Genomic DNA, 14,800 nt, shown 5'->3' with positions numbered 1-14,800 from the left:
CACTTGCTGGTTGCCCCTGCTGGTCTCGATGCTGCCGTCTGGTGGTTACTTGGCTCACTCCTTGGGCAGAGGGGATGATGGCATTCATTACCTGCTCACGTTCACTGTTGTATTGAGGCATTCGGGAGAGGACATCAGCCAGAAAGTTCTTCCCCCCTGGGATGTGCTTCAGCTCGAAGTTGAAACGATTGAAGTATTGGGCCCACTGGACTTGCCTGGGCGATAACTTCCGTGGGGTCTTCAGGGCCTCCAGGTTTTTATGGTCAGTCCAAACCTTGAACGGTGTCTGGCCTCCTTCTAGCAAGTGTCGCCAGGTTAACAGCGCCCATCTCACCGCGAACGCTTCTTTTTCCCACGCCGCCCATCGTCTCTCTGTGTCGGTGAGTTTGCGGGATGTGTAGGCACAAGGTTGCAGGTCCCCCTGGCTGTTCTTTTGGAGTAGGACTGCCCCTACTGCCACATCGCTGGCATCTGCTTGGATGACGAAGGGTTGTTCGGGGTCAGGATGCTTCAAGACCGGTTCTTTTGCAAACATTTGTTTTAGTGTCTCGAATGCCTGTTGGCAGGCCGGGTCCCACTGCAGAGGTTGTCCCGGGCGGGGTTTCATTGTCGGACTCCCTGTCTTTAGGAGGTCCGTCAGAGGTTTGGCAATTCTTGCAAAGGAGGGGATGAATTGCCTGTAGAAATTTGCGAACCCCAGGAAGCTTTGCAGTTGTTTGCGGGTGCGAGGGGGTCGCCAGCCTAGGACTGATTGTACTTTAGCCGGGTCCATTTCTATCCCCTCGTTTGACACTCGGTAACCTAAATAGTCTAGCCGCGATTGGTGGAACTCGCATTTTGACAGTTTGACATAGAGGTTCGCTTTCAGCAGTTTTTCCAGCACTTTGCGGACGAGGGGTATGTGTTCGTCTATGGTCTCCGTGTAAATGAGAATGTCATCTAGGTAGACGAGGACCCCTTTATATAGGTGGTCATGTAGAACTTCATTTATCAATTGCATGAACACCGCTGGGGCTCCCTGTAGCCCAAATGGCATCACCTTGAATTGGAAACTTCCCAGGGGGCAGTTGAACACTGTCTTCCACTCGTCTCCTTCCCTGATGCACACTCGGTAGTAGGCTTCGCGGAGGTCTAGTTTGGTGAAAATCTTCCCCTTGGCCAGGTGGGCTAGCATGTCTTCCATGAGGGGGAGGGGATATAAGTTGTGTACGCAGACCGCATTGAAGCCCCGAAAGTCAACTACCAGATGCATAGAGCCGTCTTTCTTCTCTTTGAAAAGGACCGGTGCTGCGACCCGCGGTTTGACTGGCTCAATGAAACCCCTTCGTAGGTTTTTGTCTATGTAGTTTCACATTTCTTGCATTTCACGGGGCGTCATGGCATACAATTTAGGTTTAGGTAGTTTCGCCCCAGGGATGATTTCGATGGCGCAGTCGGCATCACGGTGGGGAGGTAGGACATCACACTCGGTCTCGCTAAATACCTCTGCTAGGTCTTGGTAGTCTTTTGGGATCTGTTCTGCTTCATGGGAGCTGTTGGATGTGGCCCCCAGCTGCTTCGCAGTGCCCTTCAGGAGGGGCCCTTGTGTCAGTGCCATCTTCTTTTGTTCAGGCGGGAGAAGTTGGGGCTCGAGTGTGGGGGGTGTCTGTCCTGGTTGAAGCGGCAGAGGTTGGGGCCCTTTTGCTATCCTCAATCTGCGGGTCCCCTCTTGCCACCAGATGATTGGACCCCACTTGTCTAGCCAGAAAAGTCCCAGTATGACTGGATTGGCCATCTTGGGGGCTATTATGAACCGTATCGTCTCCCAGTGATCCCCTAGTTCTAGCTTCACTGGCTCGGTCAGGTGTGTGGCGTAAGCTCCCCCTACTAGGGTCCCATCAACTTGCTCAAATCGAATTGGGTGGTTGAGCTTCTTAGCTCGGATCCCCAATTTTAGGACTGTGGGTAGATTAATCAGGCACCTAGTGCAGCCCGAATCTATCAGGGCTTGGAAAGTCTCTTGGGTTCCTGTTTTTGGGGCTGTTAGGCGTATGGGGAAAAGGAAAGGGTGGATGGGTCCACTCACCATTGGGTCGTCTTCACCATCGTCCTCGCTGTCATACGAGTCGGGGGATTGGTCTCCATCATCCGGGACTCCCCTTGTTTCGGTCAGGTGGGCGAAGACCTCTGTGCCTGGGGGGAGATTTCGTGGCGCATCGGTGGCTCGCTTGGGGCCCCGTTCCCATCGTGCCTTTGGCTGAGGGTTTGGCCTCGGGCCCGGGGTTCCACACGCTGCTGCTAGATGGCCCATTCCCCCACATCTGTAGCACCTCATTGGGCTCCACGGAACGAAAGGCCTTTGGGTAGGCCGTAATGCCGTGGTTCCTCGTCTGGTATGTGGTCTCGGGTCCGATTGGTATCTTTCCCTGGCCTCTGGTTGCTTTAGCATGTTGTTGGCGCGCAGCCCCCTTTCAACTTGCATTGCCACGCGGAACCATTTGGAGAGTCGGTTTGGGATGTCCCGATAAGCGGTCACTTGGGCAATCCGCTTATCTAGGTTTGTTCTGAAGAAATACACTAGTAGTCGCTCTGGTAGGGGAGGCAAGGTGCCTACGACTCTTCGGAACTCACGAATGTGCTCCTTGATGGGCTTCCCTCTCTGCATTAGGTTTCTGAGTTCGTCTTCCACATAAGGGTCCTCCCCTTCTTCCTCGAACCACGCCCGTAGTAGTTGCAAGAAACCATCTGTGTCTTGCAGTTGGGGGGCTCTATTCTTGTAGAGGGCTGATGACCAAGTCTTTGCTTCTCCCTCCAGCCCTTCTGAAATGGCATTGACTAGGGCTCTGGGGAATGGATAAAGGTGCCCATAGCGCTCGATATAGATCTCAGCTGCGTCGAGGAGCTGCGCTACCTGGTCTGGATCCCCATCGAACTTTCCTCTGAACCGGGGTGGCTCTGCCCTCGGTGGTCCCTCCTCCCATAGTGGGGCTCTGTGTGCCTGTCTAGGGTGTCGTTGGGCTTCTTCCTCATCTCTCATTCGGGGGCGGGGGGGCGATGCCCTGCTTAGGCTGGTATGCTTGCTGGGCAGAGGGGGAACCCATGGATGTACACTGGGATTTTCTTTCCTTCTGGTGTGGGAGGGGGGGCTGCGATCCCGTCTATGGTAACTTAGTTCAACAGGGTCAGCTGGCCTCCTTCTATCTTTCGGCCTGCAGGATGGACCCTCTTCCAGTCTGACGGCACGTTCAAAATCTTGCTTTAATTTCTCCATGGGGCTTTTGAGTGGCAGCTTTGAAGTTTTCTGCTGTCTGGCCCGCTGCCAATCCCATAACCACTCCACCCTTCCCAATTCACTCAGAGGCTTCCCCTTACCTTTAGCGTCTGGAAAGGGGAACTCAGCTTCTGCAGATTTTGGCAAAGTCCACCAAGGTTCATCATTTTTTCTTCTCTTGGGCTGGAGCACGATCGTCTGTCCTTGGTAATTCTGTGGCAGTGGGGGGGGGGAAGGGGGGGGTTGCAGCTTTTCTGGGGGAGGGGGTGGCCCCGTTGCATCCAAGCTGGCTGGAGTAGGGAGGGGGGGGGCTGGTTCACAGCCACTTGAAGTAAGCTTTCAGTAGAGAGTTGGCTTTCTGCCATGGCTTCGGAACCTTGGCGCCACTCCGTCCAACATCTGGCAGGGAGCTGGAGGGCTGGAGGTTTGCCAGTTTGGCTTGGAAAGTTGTGAGTATTGACCGTCTGTCAGGCTTCAATGCTATCTCAAAATAAATGAACTTCCAAACTGCCAATCTTTAAGGAAATTTTCTCTTTATTCGAGTACAGTAACTGGATCCTGGCTCTTTGCGGTCAATACTGACCTTTGCCCCCCAATCCCTCCCTTTCCGATCCCCAATTCTCTTGCTTCTCATTGGCTATCTTCCAAGTCACTCTCCTGATTCCTTTTCCCATCAGTTCACTGGAATACTTCCCCCCTCCTCATCTCCAAGGAGACCGAATCTTCAAAGGGATTTAGCAGGCAAAAGTTCAAGCTTCATCCTCCCTTTTCTATGTCAGCGCTGAGACGCTGACAACAGCACTGGAGGATAATGGGTTCTTGGTAGCTTCATGTTTGATTCTTCTCAAATCTTTGGCAGTTAATCTGCGTCTTTTTTTCTCAACATGTTTCTAGCGACCCTGTTGACTATTTGCAACAAAACGTTTGATGGTTCTGTGATCATGCCCCAATATCTTAGCAATTTCAAGAGTGCTGCATCCCTCTGAAACACTTTTTACAATTTTGGACTTTTCAGAGTCAGTTAAACCTCTTTTGGCCCATTTTGCCTGAGGAAAATAAGCTGCCTAATAATTATGCACACCTTGATATAGGGTGTTGATCTCCTTAGGACACACCCTCCCTCATTACACAAATACACATCACCTGATATGCTTATATCTACTAGGCATTCAAGTTTATACAGCTTGAAGGTGGGAAATATGCATAAAAATGATGATGTGGTCAAAATACTCACTTGCCTAATAATTGTGCACACCAGTGTAGTAACAATATTTGGCTTTTAATTTTTAATCTGTTCTCTACTGTGTTTAAAGAGACATATTTTTTTTAGACTGAATAAATAATACATTGCAGTCTCATCAAATAAGCCTTTAAAGCAAGCGCTTAGAGCTCTTTATCTCAAAATAGTAGGCATTGATTGGTGATTGTGTTCTATAAACAGAGACTAAGGCATGATGTGGATAGATGGCCCAGCAGGTCCAGCCACTCTTCAAAAGAAGAAGTAAATTCTGAGGACTATGGTTCAGACCGTGAAACAGGTAGTAGTGGTTCCTCTGATCCAGGAAATACTGAAAATGAAGAAGAGGAAGAGGAGGAAGGAATGGAGGAGGAAGATGAGGAAGACGAAGAGGAAGAGGAGGAAGTAGAAGATGGAGATGATGAGGAAGAAGAGTATGATCGAGATGAAAGAGATCAGAAGGAGGGAAATGATTATGATACGCGAAGTGAAGCTAGTGATTCTGATTCTGAATCTGCATCCTTTACTGATGGGTCAGTCAAAACTGGTTCAGGCTCAGATATATCAGGTAGGAAATATATACCGTATTTTTCGGAGTATAAGACGCACCGGAGTATAAGACGCAGCTTAGTTTTTGGGGAGGAAAATAGGGGAAAAAAATCTGCCTACCAGGTATTCATCTGGCTAGCATCCTTAGTCTGGTCAGCTTCAGCACATTAGTTTGCTGGTTTTTATCCCCTGCTTGGGGATAAAAAACAGCTTCTAAAGCACAACTGATCTTTGGAGAGAGAAGCAATGAGAAAAGCAGGCAAACCACAGAGATAGCTTCACTCGCTAGCGCCTCGTTAGGGCTGAAAAAAAGCTTCACAGCTGAGAGTTGGAGGGAGCAGGCAAGGCACGGAGCACCTCGTTAGGGCTGAAAAAGAGCTTCGAAAAAGCTACATTCGGAGTATAAGACACACCCAAATTTTCAGCCTCTTTTAGGAGGGAAAAAAGTGTGTCTTATACTCTGAAAAATACGGTAAATATATGTTTATAATTACTAATTCAGTAATACTGAAGGTAGTTCAAGATAACCTGGGGGAGGGGGTGATCTGGCCCTAAAGTCAGGGTTGTATAGTCTTGTATCACCATGTCTAGGTCATCTAGAATTACTTCCAGTTTGGAGGATTTACTTCCAGATTGGTAAATTGTGAGGGAAAAATTAGCATAGTCCCAAGGAGAACAGAGCATTAAATGTTTTCTCAAACATTCTATTCCTGAATCAATGAGGTTTATTCAGTCTATTAGCCATATACGTGGTACTCAGCTAACGACTACTCATTCAGCGACTACTTGAAGTTACGATGGTGCTGAACAGTGGTACTTATGAAGAGTCTTTTTTCTGTACATGCATTTACTAGTTCTTATTTTTGTATAAACAATGTGATCGGAATAATCAAACATGACAAGTGATTTGGTTGTGTTTTTCAGTGTTTAACCTCAGCTATTTCAGTGTTGCTTGAATATATCAAGCTTTAATTTCACTTTGGAGGGAAAAGATCTAAATACTCTTCACAGTGGGAAGGTGAAATAAACACCTACCATTCACTCTTTTGTTCTGAGTGTTCAATATTTCTAATGCAGAATTTGCAGCATTGATAATGGAATTTCCTATGTGATTCTGTTATTCAGGTATTACCATTGGGGCTTTTAAACATGCAAATGAGGCAACTACAGTGAATTTGTATGTGTAGTTTGAGACCTAATTTAGGTATGCAACTATGACTGAAAAAGTGTTGATATTCCAAATGAAGGTTAATGCTTTTTTTAAAAAAAAACTTTGAGCACTATCCCTCACATACACACACACTCCAGAGGTTTCCCTGAGTTTCAAATACAGCTTTGGCAGGCAATGTTTCTGGTCAGAGCAAATTGTCTAAACTTCTTGTGCTTTGGGAACTAATGTCATAGCTCTCTGAATTCTGACCCAATGAGGAAAGATTATTGAAACAGATTTTATACCTTTTGAGAGTCAACTGTATACCTGAATATTTCAAATCATATTTTCTTGCAAATACTTCTTTTTTGTTTGAACCTTTAAAGAACTGCTATTGCTTATTTTGATGATCTTAGATGAGAAAAAGAAGGTCAGGAAAAGAGCTAGAGGCATCTCTCCAATTGTTTTTGATAGAAGTGGAAGCTGCAGGTATTCTGTGGTTGCCTATCTTTCTTGATATGATGTGTAGCAAACCCTCAAATGCATTGGTAAAATTAAACTGTAGGCCATAATAGGCTTTGGACATGTAACTGAACTGACATAGTTTGTATTTTGGCATGTAATGTGTGAATAATTTGATTAAGTGGGCTTTCTTATGTTAATTCTATTTTGTTGCTTAAATGGAATTTTCACTTTTTAAAACTTGGAAGATGATGATTCATTGACTAGTTTTCTCTATAGAAAACTGACCCAACAAATCAAACCCAAAAAGAAACAACTAAAAAAAAATAAATTCAAATCCTCATGCTCATTTAGCAGCATTCTTTTTGTGTGTGGGGGTGCACATCTGGAGGAATAATTTGTCATGAATGAAAATAGTATGCGAAAAGATTGTAGAATTTGTATTGTATCTCTAGTAAGGCTAGATCTGAACAAATGTACTTTGGCTAAATACAGGTTCAGAAAAGAAGCATGAAAAATTATCATCTTCTGTTCATGCTGTCCAAAAAGGTATAATTTAAATTTAAAAATTTTAATGCATCTATTGCAAGCTGTTGCATTGACTTTGTTAATTTATGGTAAGTAGCATAATGTTCTGAGGTAAATATAGCAAATAAGAAATAAGGTGAATAAAAGAAATAATCATACCAAGTCAGATACATAAAGTCAGATCAAATCCATGAACTCTGAATAACCTTCTCTATTGAACTTTGAGAGAACCTCTCTATTTACATTATTATAAGAGAGAAACGTGCTTGTTAGAGTCAGCTGAACATCATTATTGGCAATAGATCTTCTGAGAGGACTTAGCTGTCATCCATCAGGAAAGCTAAGAATGGTGTTCTGGTGAATGACAAACTCGGATAAAGAGAAGAAGCTAAGCAATTAGTTCATGGATTTCCTCATAATTACTTGACCTATGACACTGTGTCAAACACACTGATTCTATATATCTTCTTAATAGAATCAAAACTACGGAAATTCAGATATATGTGAACATCTGAAAGGACATACATGGGAAACAGAAAGTTACTTATTGTTTAAAGTATAGCCATAATTTCTGCATTTAAACAATACAGCACTTAAAGGAAAGTTGTAAACTCTAAAGTGATGGGTTAGTAAAGTTGTAATAGTTTAATAATTAGTAAAATGATGGAGTAGTAAAAATGTGTAGCCAAAATAATTTTATTAACTAGCATGTAATGGTTTGGTAATTAGTAAAGTGTAATGTAAGTATAATGTAATTATAATGTAACCATATATGGAAGCCGGAAGGGCTCATAGAACTCCTTGTCTTGAAAACATATATAAATCGTGAAATCATAACTCGTTTTTGTTCAGTTTTGCAAGAACCAAACACTGCACTGAACCTTTGCGCAAATAAATGCATCTGTCTGACCCAGGAATGTTTTCCAGCCTTTCATTTCTATAACAGTTCCAATGTACAATGAAATGAATGCTAGTAGATAATTCAAATTATTTGCACTGGGTTTTTAATGGGGAAATATTTCATTACTGAATTAGCAAGCAAACAAGCAATCTAACTGATCTTTTTGACAGACAAACTTCATGAAAATGATTTGTCTGGTCAAGGCTATATGTTGGCTATGACAAATAAAATTTTTGGAACATTATTAATGTTGCATTGGTTTTTACCTTAAATAGTTTATTTTGCTTTTAAAGTTTGGCATTGCATGGTATGAAAGTCTGAATTTGGTGGGATTGAGCCATTCACTCATTTGAAGAGCACAGATTTTCTGTTTGGACCATAGAGCTTCCTTTTATTAAGAAGGAATTCACGGGATGAAACTGCATATGCCCCATGAGAGGCTAGTTTTGCCATTATAGCAACTAGACTTTGTACCCCAAATCTTACAAATATTTGTGTTTCCTTGGCAAGGAAAGTTTACCAATACAATTATCTATTTTGTTTTTTTCCTTCCAGACCAAACTAGCAAACTTAAATATATTCTCCAAGATGTACGATTTTTTCTTATAAAAAGTAACAACCATGAAAATGTCTCACTCGCCAAAGCTAAGGTATGTTGGAGTCCATTCCTATGACTCCTGTGAAGTAAATTACATATGCAAAGTATGGAGTCAGATTAATTGCTTTTCTTTTTAATTATTTCATTATTATTTGTTCTTTTTCTTTTATAAAATATAAATACTAAAATGTAAATATAAAATAAAATATTTATTCTCAGGTCAGGCAATGAACCAAAAAGAAATAGAAATTTTATAATTTTATTTATATTATTATTTAACTATTTCTTTTTAGTTCATTGCCTGACCTGAGAATGGATAACTTTTTTCCCCAGCCACATGTTTCAAATTATTTTCAGCCACCAGAAGTCACGGGAACTTGGTGGTAATGTCACTGGAACGGGTAATAGCAAAACTTTTGTTCCTATTTGCCCCCTATATTTTGTAGGTTTTATGCAAAATATAAGCCTCTGAGAGTCATATACACCTATTTTAGAGCTTACATTTTTTAAAATGCACTGCTGAAAAATCACAATGTTGATGTTAGGTTTCAAATCCGACAAACATCTGAGGTAGCTCGGGAGTTCATGGCTTCCATGACGGCCATGGACCTGACCCAAGTAATTCACGGCCCTACTCATATGGGGGGACACACTCTGGACTTAGTTTTTATCTCTGGTCAGTGGTTGAGTGGCCTTGATATAGGGGATGTAGATATTGAACCCTTGTCATGGTCTGACCACTCGCTCCTTCGACTTGACTTTCTGACCGCCGTACCCCGTCGCAGGGAGGCAGAACCGACCAGGTGGTTCCGCCCCAGGTGCCTGATGGACCCTGATAGGTTCCAGATGGAGCTTGGGCCATTTCCTGAGACTCTAGCTCATGACTCGGCTGATGACCTGGTGGCCGCCTGGGATAAGGCGGCTGCCGGGGCTTTGGACCGGGTCGTGCCTTTGCGGCCTCTGACCCGGTACCGAACTCACTTAGCTCCTTGGTTTTCCGAGCTGAGGGAGATGAAGCGCCGGAAAAGAAGCCTAGAGAGCAGTTGGAGGGCCAGTCGTTCTGAGTCTGACTTGACACTGGTAAGGTCTCATATTAAGACCTACCTAGTGGCGATAAAAGCGGCGAAATCTAGCTATTTTGCCGCTCTTATCGCGTCATCAGATAACCTTGAAAGAGGCGGTGGTGAGGCCTCTCCTCAAGAAGCCGTCCCTGGATCCGGCAATATTGGCCAACTATCGTCCTGTCTCCAACCTTCGCTTTATGGCGAAGGTTGTTGAGAGTGTGGTCGCACGACAGTTTCCGCAATTCCTGGAGGAAACATCTTATCTAGATCCGTTCCAGTCGGGTTTCAGGTCTGGGCACAGCACGGAAACGGCATTGGTCGCGTTGGTTGATGATCTCTGGAGGGCTCAGGACAGGGGTTGCTCCTCTGTTCTGGTCCTGTTAGACCTCTCAGCGGCTTTTGATACCATCGACCATGGTATCATGCTGCACCGGCTGGAAGAGTTGGGGGTGGGAGGCACCGTGTTATGGTGGTTCTCCACCTTTCTCTCCGACCGGTCGCAGTTTGTGTTGGCAGGGGGGCAGAGGTCGACCTTGAGGCCTCTCATTTGTGGAGTGCCGCAGGGATCGGTCCTCTCGCCCCTTCTGTTCAACATTTATGTGAAGCCGCTGGGTGAGATCATCCGTGGCTTTGGGGTGAGATACCACCAGTACGCTGATGACACCCAGCTGTACATCTCCACCCCAGGCCACCCCAACGATGCCCTTGAAGTGATGTCCCAGTGCCTGGAGGCTGTGCGGGTCTGGATGGGGAGGAACAGGCTCAAGCTCAACCCTTCCAAGACTGAGTGGCTGTGGCTCCCGGCATCCCAATATAGTCAGTTGACTCCATCACTGACTATTGGGGGCGAGTCATTGGCCCCCACAGAGAGAGCTCGCAATCTGGGAGTCCTCCTGGATATGCAGCTGTCCTTGGAGGAACATCTGACGGCTGTAGCCAGGGGAACCTTTTGTCAGGTTCACCTGATTCGCCAGTTGCGGCCCTTTCTTGATCGGGATTCCCTGTGCACAGTCACTCACGCCCTCGTCACCTCTCGCCTTGACTACTGCAACGCTCTCTACATGGGGCTCCCCTTGAGGAGCACCCGGAGGCTCCAGCTGGTCCAGAACGCAGCAGCGCGGGTAGTGACGGGAGCAGCATGGCGCTCCCATGTGACTCCTCTCCTGCGCGAGCTGCATTGGCTTCCGGTGGACTTCCGGGTGCGCTTCAAGGTGTTGGTGATCACCTTTAAAGCGCTCCATGGCTTAGGGCCAGGGTACTTACGGGACCGCCTTCTGCCACCAATAGCCTCCCACCGGCCGGTTCGCTCCCACAGAGAGGGCCTCCTCAGGGTGCCGTCGGCCAGACAATGCCGGCTGACGACCCCCAGGAGGAGAGCCTTCTCTGTGGTGGCACCTACCCTATGGAACAATCTACCCCCAGAGATACGAGTGATCTCCGACCTCCGGACTTTTCGTCGGGCCCTAAAAACTTATTTTTTTCAGTTAGCCGGTCTGTCTTGATTTTAGGGTTAGTTTTAAAATTTTAATATTGATTTTAATTGACAAGTTTTAAATTATGGGCCAAATTTATAAATTATTTTAACTTTATTTTTTAATTGTGATGTTATGTATAGATGTTTTTATCTTGGCTGTTCACCGCCCTGAGTCCGAAAGGAGAAGGGTGGTATAGAAATTTGAATAATAAATAAATAAATAAATAAATATTTATGTTTCCTTGGGGAATGCCAACTAGATTTGCAAAAGCATATATGTGTCACAGCCTTACTATTAGAAATAATTATCTACTGTCTCATCTGTTGTATTTTTTCTCTTATTTTTGTATTGGGTAGGAGGAACGAGGAATATTGTGTTCTGGTTTAAAATGAGTTATATTTTCTCATACTTTAAACATAGTGAATGCTATCTGTAGGTTACTGAGAACTTGAATATTTCTGGCTTCTTTCCAAATTTTGTTTTGCATGCATAAATATATAAAAATCTCTTAGTTAGACATTATTTGAGCTTGTCTAATACTATGCACTTTTTGACAGTAGTTTTTTATGGCTCGGAGAGATACCTGTCTTGGATGTGTTTTCTGGATCTGGAAATTGCAGACCTCCTTCATATAAAATATGTGCTGTTGCTGAATGTATTCCAAAGTCTTTCGAAACCTGGATGCATCAGATAGTTTTCGGTTTGTAAATTATCTGCTCATCTCTCCATAGGGTGTTTGGTCAACCCTTCCAGTCAATGAGAAAAAGCTCAATGCTGCCTTCAGATTAGCAAGAAGTGTGATCTTGATATTTTCTGTAAGAGAGAGTGGAAAATTCCAAGGTAAATAAAAGGAATACTTGCATTCAGAAATCAAAAGTTATTTAGATAAGTGGTCTCATCACAAAGTTTTTAAATTCTTACAGGATTTGCAAGGCTTGCTTCTGAATCTCATCATGGAGGGTCTCCCATACATTGGGTGCTACCTGCAGGAATGAATGCAAAAATGCTGGGAGGCGTATTTAAGATAGATTGGATATGCAGGTAAAATGGGTGGAAATTAGAAAATAAAATTGTGGCTGGATAGGCTATTTGTTATAGAACAGATACATAATGTTTAGTAACAAGTAATTGTTTGCATGCCAGAGCCCCTACCCAACCTTGACTGAGCTTAACCAAAAAAAAGGGTGTGTGTGTGTGTCAGATCTAGTTAGTACTTGGATTAGAGATCACCAGGAAATCTTAGGGCTATAGGATCAAATGGGAAGTTGAAAAACATCTCAGAAGAGAGCAGTGAGAACAACATCTGTATTGTTACCATTAAAACAATATGGACATGGTCATGTAGTCACCAAGAGTTGAGACTCGACTTTAAATGTGGCATTGAAGGATAAAACCATTTAAATGGCCTGGAGGTGATGCATCAAAGTCAGTGTCTCTTTCTCTCTCTCTCTCATTCTCTCTCAAATTCTGTCTCTTTCTCTTTCTCTCTTTCTTTCATTCTCTCTCTGATTCTCTCTCTCCTCTCTCTCTTTCATTCTGTCTTTCTCTCTCTTTCTGTCTCTCTCATTCTCTGATTCTCTCTGTCTCTTTTTCTCTCTCTCATTCTCTCTCTTTCATTCTGTCTCATTCTGTCTCTTTCTGTCTCTCTCATTCTCTTTCTGTCTCTTTCTCTCTCATTCTTTCTCATTCTCTCTTTCATTCTTTCTCTTTCATTCTCTGTCTTTTTCTCTCTCTGTCTCATTCTGATTCTCATTATCTCTGATTCTCTCATTCTGTCTCTCTCTCACTCTCATTCTGTCTCTCTCATTCTCTGTCTCTCATTCTCTCTCTGATTCTCTCTGTCTCTTTCTCTCTCTTTCTCTCTCATTCTGTCTCTTTCTCTCTCTCTCTTCCTCCTCTCTCTTTCTCTCTCTCGCCCTCTTTCTCTGTCTCATCTCTCTTCCCCCTCTTTCTCTGTCTCATCTCTCTCCCCCTTTCTCTCTCTCTCTCTCCCACTCTTTCTCTCTCGCATTCTGTCTCTCATTCTCTGATTCTCTCTCTGTCTCTTTTTCTCTCTCATTCTCTCTCATTCTGTCTCTTTCTCTCTTTCTCTTTCATTCTGTCTCTCTCATTCTCTTTCTGTCTTTCTCTCTCATTCTTTCTCATTCTCTCTCTCATTCTTTCTCTTTCATTCTCTGTCTCTCTCTGTCTCATTCTGATTCTCATTCTCTATCTCTCTGATTCTCTCACTCTTTCATTCTGTCTCTCTCATTCTCTGTCTCTCATTCTTTCTCATTCTCTCTCTCTCTTTCATTCTCTGTCTCTTTCTCTGTCTCATTCTGATTCTCATTCTCTCTCTGATTCTCTCATTCTGTCTCACTCACTCTCTCTTTCATTCTGTCTCTCTCTCACTGTCTCTCATTCTCTCTCTCATTCTCTCTGTCTCTTTCTCTCTCTCTCATTCTCTCTTTCATTCTCTGTCTCGTTCTCTCGTTCTCTCTTCCCCCCTCTCTCCCCCTCTTTCTCTCTGTCTCATCTCCCTTCCCCCTCTTTCTCTGTCTCATCTCTCTCCCCCTTTCTTTCTCTCTCTCTCCCACTCTTTCTCTCTCTCTCTCATTCTCTCTCTTTCATTCTCTGATTCTCTCTCTCTCTCATTCTCTTTCTCTCTCTCATCTCATGGGCCAGCCAGTGTCTTGGGGCTGAGAGGAAGTCAAGCATCTCCCTGAGAAACCGAGGTGCGCGGAGCACCAACAAGGGCCGGAAGAAACGGCCGCGAGATCCAGCAAGAGACGAAGCTTCGCTCCCGCTCTGGAATATGGAACAAATCTCCATCCCCCGCCCTTCCCTTGCCAGGCAAGGGGTGACTGGGAAGGGAGAGCGAGGGGTGGGGACAGCCACTGGTGGGTTCAGCCGACAGGAAGCTACAGCAGGGGGAAGAAACAGCCCGGGGTTCCTGCCACCCGTTGTTTTGGCCCACCTGCACCGCCATCCCCCCTTGCACCATTACCTCATTCCGGCTGGCGAGGGCTGTGCTGCAAAGTTGCAAGTTGCACGAACCTCCCTCTACAGCGGAGATTTACAGCCCCACCATGGCTGGCCAGTCCCATATTCCAGAGCTCTAGTCACAGGACTGGCCATTGCTCATCCCGGAGCAGCTCCTCCACGCAGGTGCGCCGCGGACCACCAAAATTTTCTTGCGGACCACCAGTTGGTGACCACTGCGCTACATTATTGCTTTTTGTTGTAGAATCACTCTTACAGTCTTCTGTGTCTTCTGTTGAAGATAGATGACTTCCTTTCCTGCCCCTGGGTGGATTTTGAAGCACATTAAGTGTAAAATGGGAAGAGGAGCCAAAGATTGTTTTTTTTCTCCTGCAGTAGGACGTTGTGCCAGAAATGTGACTCTGAGACTTTAAGAAAGATTGTTTAAAAATCAGGGATTGCATGTTTTGTCCCTTTCAGTTTGGTAAGATTTAGAATCTCTTCCTTTTGTTCTAAACCTTGGAATCCCTTCCAGTTTTTTTTCACTAGAAATATAACTGAAAATAGTGAAGCTTAATTATATTGGTTTAAAAATGCATTGAGGATTTTGTTAACAATGATAAAC

The 14,800-nt window shown here is 44.5% G+C and overlaps 1 protein-coding gene across 1 annotated transcript in view; it reads left to right on the top strand.

The window, feature by feature from the left end:
* Nucleotides 1-14,800, top strand: part of YTHDC1 (YTH N6-methyladenosine RNA binding protein C1) — an 86,129-nt gene that overhangs the window by 18,973 nt on the left and 52,356 nt on the right. The window contains 6 exon segments of the mRNA XM_070944678.1: nt 4,692-5,055; nt 6,603-6,671; nt 7,144-7,197; nt 8,633-8,727; nt 11,946-12,054; nt 12,138-12,255. Coding sequence (XP_070800779.1) covers nt 4,692-5,055; nt 6,603-6,671; nt 7,144-7,197; nt 8,633-8,727; nt 11,946-12,054; nt 12,138-12,255 — 809 coding nt within the window.

Source organism: Pituophis catenifer, unplaced genomic scaffold (genome assembly GCF_029215685.1).
Source record: "Pituophis catenifer annectens isolate HBS135680 unplaced genomic scaffold, rPitCat1.0.hap2 SCAF_5, whole genome shotgun sequence".
NCBI lineage: Eukaryota > Metazoa > Chordata > Lepidosauria > Squamata > Colubridae > Pituophis > Pituophis catenifer.
Note: the sequence above shows the minus strand (reverse complement) of the source record. Positions and strands in the feature narration are given on the sequence as shown.